This window comes from Salvia hispanica, chromosome 3, assembly GCF_023119035.1.
Source record: "Salvia hispanica cultivar TCC Black 2014 chromosome 3, UniMelb_Shisp_WGS_1.0, whole genome shotgun sequence".
Classification (NCBI taxonomy): domain Eukaryota; kingdom Viridiplantae; phylum Streptophyta; class Magnoliopsida; order Lamiales; family Lamiaceae; genus Salvia; species Salvia hispanica.
Window position 1 is genome coordinate 32770108 of NC_062967.1, and position 7453 is coordinate 32777560.

General features: G+C 37.2%; 1 protein-coding gene across 1 annotated transcript; it reads right to left on the bottom strand.

Annotated features, from left to right (window-relative positions):
- Window positions 1-437: 437 nt before the first annotated feature.
- On the bottom strand, window positions 438-6863 carry LOC125213191. The gene is made up of 9 exons (XM_048113588.1): window positions 6663-6863; window positions 3570-6514; window positions 3394-3477; window positions 2945-3097; window positions 2675-2832; window positions 2442-2589; window positions 1942-2064; window positions 1729-1816; window positions 438-817 (listed from the first exon to the last, which is right to left on the bottom strand). The coding sequence occupies exons 2-9, from the start codon at window positions 6102-6104 to the stop codon at window positions 633-635; spliced, it is 3474 nt and encodes a 1157-aa protein (XP_047969545.1). The 5' UTR covers window positions 6105-6514; window positions 6663-6863; the 3' UTR covers window positions 438-632.
- Between the last annotated feature and the right edge of the window lie 590 nt (window positions 6864-7453).

Genomic DNA, 7453 nt, shown 5'->3' on the forward strand with positions numbered 1-7453 from the left:
ATTCACATGCTACATATTTTATAAACATCTTAAATTCTTAATACTACATATTTCATGAAATATTTTTTTAAACGAAATAAATCATTGTTCAGTAAAATAATAACTACTAAGATAACTATGGAAAGCATATAGAGATCGGAGTTATCATCATCTCTACCAATCCAAAAGATAAGAAAGAAAAATAAAAGATATGAAGCTTTTAAAGATCAGATTCAGAGTTTATATAAGGATATTATATGATTCAAAGGTCAAATTCTCAAGAAACCATAAAAGCGAAATTATTTTTTTGTGGAAAGAACTTTGCTTTTGCTGGCAACTTTTTCTCTCTCCAAAAAAAATATTTTCGACATAATCATATTACATAACGTGGTGAGAAGTTAAGTAATTCGACAGAATAAAACTGAAAATTAAAATGGCTGAAAAATGAACCCAAGATATAATCTTCAACCTTCCATTTAACAAGAGGCTTGTAGGAAGGGTAAATGGCCTTCAATTTCACTCAGAAAATAAGAAGAAGAATGAATCTGAATCAACTCAACAGATGTATTGTTAATTAGAAAAAACTATGAACAATGAAACAACATCACAAAACTTCTGCCCCAGCGGCTACTATACAACATTCGCCTCCCGACTTACATTGCAACATTGAGCACTTTTGCCTGGAGAGCGTCAGACATAGATCTCAACGCGTAGGTGATCTCTGTAAACGAAGGCCTCGCCCCAGGATCAGCCGACCAGCATCGTTCCATAAGCTTCCTCCACTCAGGATCACACCATTCGGGAATTGTAGGGCGGAGAGTATTCTTGACAATGCCTCCTACATTCATACTTTAAACTTAAGTCCGATGATAATGATACTAATGATTTCCAGAAATGCATGCTTCGAGATCCATTTATATATTACATACCAATGAAACTATGTCAAGTCCTTAATTCCTTATATATTTGGAAGGTATTTACAACGTCTTACGACAGATTCTCTGCAAACACACACAATTCCTATACAACTGTGTTTTACCCCTTCTTGAAAGTACTACTCCACTTAGTTCATATTGTTTGGCAAGTGGAAACACCTCCTTTTATCTTTTAAAGAATGCTAATATATTTTCTGATAAGTTCAAAGGAACACGGGCCAGAGGAAGACGTAGCATTCCTATTAAATGTTCAAACCAATCTCTGAATTCACCAAATGAGGATTATAACATAATCACAACTCTAAAAAAAATCAGCTTCCAGTGAGCGAATGAAGATAACATGCTGCAAAGATTTCACCTAGTCTACAATTCAAATTCACGGCTAAACATTACCTACCTTAGTGACCCTACAGTACATAAGCAATCATTACATGTGGAATAATCTTAAGCTAAGGCTCTCTTATATCTTAACACATCAAAAATCAAGCTAAGCTAATTATATCTTCATGTTATGATATTCTGGACAATCTTGATCAAGTAAACTTGGCCAAACAAATGTGAACACGCGATGCATCTCCTGCTACATGCTGAATCTTCATCAATAAAACAACTACTCGTGCAGCTAGAAAACCTTAACCACTTCACATATTACCACATCCGGAAATGCTTTTATCATGAAATGTGATTCTAGTAAGTGCTTCAACATTTTATATAGGCTGTTAGCTCCACGCGTAATTTAACTCCAGCTATTAATTTCAAATGACACATTAACAAAAGTTGTTTTTTCTTGCATAGGATAAGGAGTTCAACTTACCAATGATAGCGCCACAATGCATATTTGCATAAGGTTCCTCACCGGTCAGAATCTCCCACAATACTATGCCAAATGAGAACACATCAACCTGTTCAAAATAAAATCAACTATTTTATTCTTTAATCCCGTGATTGCCTAAAATTTCATTCAACAAAAAACAATGGTTGCATAAAATTAGCAGATTGATCAAAGATTTCTATAGTAGATTCTTGCCTTTTCAGATACCCTGTTAGTACTTCCATTCAACAATTCTGGAGCCATCCATGGAAGCGTTCCTCGAACACCACCGGATACCAGAGTATTGTGTTTAATTCTTGAGAGTCCAAAATCTCCTACCTGACAACTAAGTCATCACCAGAAGCAAGCAAAGCCAAAAAATTTCTTGAAAAAAATAAGACTGATCACATTGTACGATATTCATCTTTTTGCAGTGATGAAACCCAGTTCAATCAACCATAGTTATCCTAAAGCAATCTTATTTTGTGATAAGTTGCATTAACATTATATGAAGGACAATTTTGATATCACATAGCAAGCACATTTGATAAGCATTTTGTTCGTGTATTGGTGTTCTCCATCTTTTTAAATGTCCAAACGGTCATAGCATTCTTGACCATAGAGAATCAGAACTTCAGTTAAAAGTAAATATACCAGTGAAAAATTCGAGCCTAATGTACCTACAATCTCCTGTTTCTCAATATAATCAGTAGTACCTTGCATATAGGCCGTTCTGGATCTCTCAAATTAACTAACAAATTGTCACATTTCAAATCAAAATGGACAATATTTTTTGAATGCAGGTATTCCATGCCAAATGCTGCATCCATGGCGATGATAAGCTTTTTACGATAATCAAGTGATCTGCGTGTGAAATTCAGAAAATCAAGTGCCAACTATAAACTTGATGCTGCAGGAATATACATAGGAAAAAAAGAGGTGCCAGTACTTGTCCTTCCGAAGTAGAGCTGTCCTAAGTGATCCATTTGCCATGAATTCAGCTACGGTTGCCAAACTTGCACCATCTGGCACCACCCCATAAAATGCAACAACATTTGGATGGTGTAAATTTGATAGGATACAAGCTTCTCGCCAGAAGTCTTTTGCCTACACAAGAATAAAAGCCAGGAAAAGTTCATTTTTCATGCAGTTGCACCACAAAGCCCTTCTGTTAATATAAGGACAAGATAATTTGGATGAGAATTTGTAGATGACCCACCAACCGTTCTTGCTCTGACAATCTACCAGAGAAACAAGTTTTCTTGATTCTCTTAATGGCAACATCCGTTCCTCGCCATTTACCATAATATACTGTCCCAAATGTACCGGAACCCAACTCTCGCACTTCTTCAAGATCAGCATTTTTAATTATCTGGAGAAAATCACTGACTATTTGAGTTAAGAGTCCGAAAATAAAAAATCAATCTAACTAAAACTGGGGCACGAAAATTGATTGAACTATCAACTTGTTGCATCCAAGTCATCTGCTTAGCTATGGAGATGGAAACAGAAATACTTTAGTGCATAGATGCAGATGATAAGGCACAGGTTATCGAAACAATGCTTTGAACTCATTTTTAATAAACCACTGCAGTAATGGCAACAAGCAAGATATGTAAACTAGATGAACTTAACACCAATTGCTAGAAGGGGAAATGGAAAACGCACCTGTAGACCAAACATATCTGCCTCCATTTCAGCTATCATTGCATCACTGAACAATTCATTATCGTGACTGTCAGCATTGAGATCCTGCATCAGTTCAAGGCAATCACTTGATATGTTGTACAGGAGAAGATACAGAGAAGCTGCAGAATTACAATAAGACAAAAACTGGATATTGCCTGCGAGTCCAAATCAGGTGAGGCATTTTCTGATTCTTCAAAGGGAGAGAGTATATTCAAATTAGTAGCATCTGATTTAGCTGATGGTGGCATTTCAGCAGGTGGTGCATTATTATTGACCGGGTTCTGTGGAACTTGCTTGATTCCGTTAACCGGCCAGCTATCTTTTGATTTTTGAAGCTCATCAAAATTTCTGACATGGTCCAAATTTTCAACCCTGTGATTCGCATAATTGGACAGATCATCAAAGAGGGAAACTTTTCCCTCAAATAATGCAGAGGTATGCGGAGTCATGCTCCAGCCTGCATTTTCAACCAAATTTCCATGCCATCTAACCTCAGGTACTTGATAACCAATATCCACTAAATCCCCAATAGATTGATGGGAAGTGGTCTGAGGTGACAATAAGCTGTTATCATGTGACAGTTGTTGAGAGCTGTGGACAAGACCCGCAACTTCTGAGTTATTAGCCCAAGATGAATAGCCATTTAGGTCACCCTTTGTCAAAGCATTTGAGCTTTTCCCAAGATGATTAAGCTCCAAAACATTTGAATGTGTCATGTCGACCAAAGATGAGGCAGGGGCCAAGCTACTGCAGACCTGGGATTGTTTCTTTGGTAACTCAAGGTCAATACAGGGGACAGGTTCAACGTTAACATTCTTTAATCCCTGTGTCAGCTCCTTGGATATCATAGCTATGTTGCTAGTGCTAACATTTTCACCACTGACAAAATGATGATGGCTAGCATCAAGTTTATTCACTGGTTCAACACTTGATGTGCATTGATCATCCAAAGTTTTCAGCTTTGAATTTTGACATGATGCCATTACTGAGACAGGATTAGTTGGCTCTGAGAGGAATTCCATACTTTGGAGCTCAGTATTAATAAAGCCAGCATTCCCATGCAACTGTACAGGCTTTTCCAGAAAAGCAGCAGATACTTCGTGAAAGGATGATTGGTGTCTTCCCAAGTTCAATGAAAATGATCGAGTCATATCTTCCTGAGAGGGCCAAGCAGATTTTTCTCCCTGTTCCTGAAGCTTGGAATCAGAAAAGGCATGAGGGATTCCATGGTAACTAACTGGGTCAATAGACGCAGGCAATAGCTCCACCAAATTATCCGATAAGGGAAGAGAAGTATTAGAATTAATCATCTTTTCCACAAGAGGAATCCCCTCCTGAGAGCACAACACAAAGTTTCTATTACTGTGCTCAACTCTTCGGGAAGCCAAATTTTCTCCTTCTAAAACCAATTGGTTCTTGATATGTTGCTGACCGTGTGGCTTCATCAAATTTACAGCCACCTGAGGGGTGTGGTAAATAGAAGCGCTGTAACCAATGGACTCTTCGTGTGGAAGTGGTATTGTCTTGACATTTGTCATATGACTCGTATCCGCTTGCTGAATGGGAAATGGCATTGATGAAGGAAATTTCATTAAATTTTGTGACTTGTCGGCAAGGGTATCATGGATTTCCGAAGGATGTAATGGGAAGGGGAAGATTTTGTCATTCCTTGAATGAATTTCTGCATTAGGCATCAAATTGCCCATATCAGTGACAGAAGATTGCTTAGCGTTGTTCTGGGAATTAGGATCAGTTTCAACCATGCCATTTACAGCAACAACATACTGATAGTTTGTGTCACTTTGCTGAGTAATGTTGGCATCAATGGCAACAGGGGTTTCCGATTCCACCAAAGGAATAAAAAATATACGAAGCCGTTGAGAACCCTCAGGCTTATCGATACCATGATATTCATCAATCATATTTTGCATGTCCTCATCAGAAGACACAGATATAAGGGCGTCAAGATCCTCCCCAGGAAGCTGATATTTGATTGAGTGAGGCTGATCACACATTCCAGCTGTTTTCTTCAACAATTCCTCCCACGACGGATTCTTACTAATGGAGATTATGCGCGTCTCTCCTCCCACATATCGGAGTTTTCCATCACTTGGTCGGGGCAATATTTTACCACCAAAGCTGCAAAGGATCTTTAGTTTCCCAGACTGAGAACCATCAGAACATAAGGATCTCGATGAATCTGACTGACTTAATAGTGGAGCGGCGGACACTAAACTAGCATGGTCATTGCACACTTCTGATGTCGACTTGCTAGGTTTGTGTCCATTAGCACCAGTATTCACGTAATGCAAGCTTTCAGTACTTACATGAACTCCAGCATCAACCCGTGACATAGATCCTTTTGCGGAAGCATATTCTGTAATGTCAGAGCCACATGCAGAATCCATTCTTGGCAAACCGAGAACTCGTGCAAGCTCCTCATAAACCATTTGGCGATCCTGGACATCTGGAAAACCGACATTCTCCTCATAGCTGGGAGCGACACCATGCACTTCAGAAACAACTCTAGATGCAGCGCATTCTTCAAGAAATTTCATGGAGAACTCCTCTCCAGTCTGAATAGATACATTATTTACATGTTTCTTAGTTGGCAGACTATTTCTGGATAAAGTGTCCAACGAAACTTGCTGAGCACGATGACTATTGATGCCAGGGGGGCTGCCAGTCATGGCTTCGGCAATATCAGCAAACCTATTTAGCTGAAAGCGATGACTATCTAAATAATTACAGCCAAATTTCCCATATTTTACTGTATAAACCCCTAAAATAATACTCCAACATCACCTAAAAATGCCAAAGAAATGAAATCTAAACAGTTCCTAATCTCTTCCACAAATTCGTGTCAGATTATCTAAATCACCTTAAGTACTTCACTACCCGAACCCCTCACAATGTTATCAATAGACTTTCTAACGCATACAACAAAATGAAACCAAATAAACTAGCAAAACCAATCTATAAGTTATGCACGAGCGATTATCTATACAGAAATCCCGGAAAAATCTACCAATCAATTATCTTTTCCTCCAATTTACCCTTCGTCTCCAGATCATCAAATTGATTATGTTGAGCAATACACCTGAAAACAAATAAAACATCACACACAAAATAAATATCCAGTACAAAGAGCTGAAAACCAAACCAATTCGAAAACGCACCACGGAATTAAAGCAAACTACCCATCAAATATAAAAAATTGCTCACTTTTCAAATTTTTTTTGCAATACCTGATGGATTGCTGTTAATCCGTAGTCAAAATTCAACTCTAATCAGGAGAATGGATAAGATTTTGCGCGGCAGTTTAATATTGGATCACCAAAGAGGAGAAAGAGTTATGAGAGAGAGAGAGAGAGAGAGAGTTTTGCTTGTGTGTACAGTAGACTTAGTTTTCAATTACTGGAGCGCCGGAGCGGCATTTCCGAAGACGGGCCCAAACCCGACCCGTTATATCATCGGATCCTTCGGCAGGTTAAATGGAGCTAGCTAATCTACTCTAAATTCATCGTTTTATTTTTAAAATATAAATATAAATGAATTTATATTTCCAAACATGCTCAGATTCAACTATTGTGTGTTTTTTTTTCTTGTTAAACTAATCACAATATATTAAAGAGGTTAGGATGGGGAATTGTTAGATTTGATAGGTCGTTTTAGCGTTTAATTATTATCTAAACTTGTTTTGTTTATTAACGAGTTGAATCTTAGAGTTTATTTATTGAATATTTCGAATGTCATAAACTTAAATGAATAGATTAAGATAAATAGTTAAATAGTATATCATATGCATTCTCATGTGTGTTTAATGATGTGATGAAGCACACGGATATAATATTCCGATTATTTTTTAGATTTATATATATTTAAAATATCAATTTGTTTGTTATAAAAATGTTTAAATATGTTTTGTTCAGGAAGAATGAGCTAATATACCATACTCAAACATGATTTATTTAGCATTAGCATTAACATAGCATTAATAAGCAAACTTGAACTAATTTATTATCAAAATAAGATTAGA

Bases quoted from the DNA above. Each gene is read 5' to 3' on its own strand.
- LOC125213191 (XM_048113588.1), bottom strand. From the start codon at position 6,104: ATGACTGGCAGCCCCCCTGGCATCAATAGTCATCGTGCTCAGCAAGTT. The intron at 2,590-2,674 runs GTACTGGCACCT...TTTCACACGCAG, and splicing joins GCTCTACTTCGGAAGGACAA to ATCACTTGATTATCGTAAAA. The intron at 1,817-1,941 runs GCAAGAATCTAC...TATTTTGAACAG, and splicing joins CTAACAGGGTATCTGAAAAG to GTTGATGTGTTCTCATTTGG.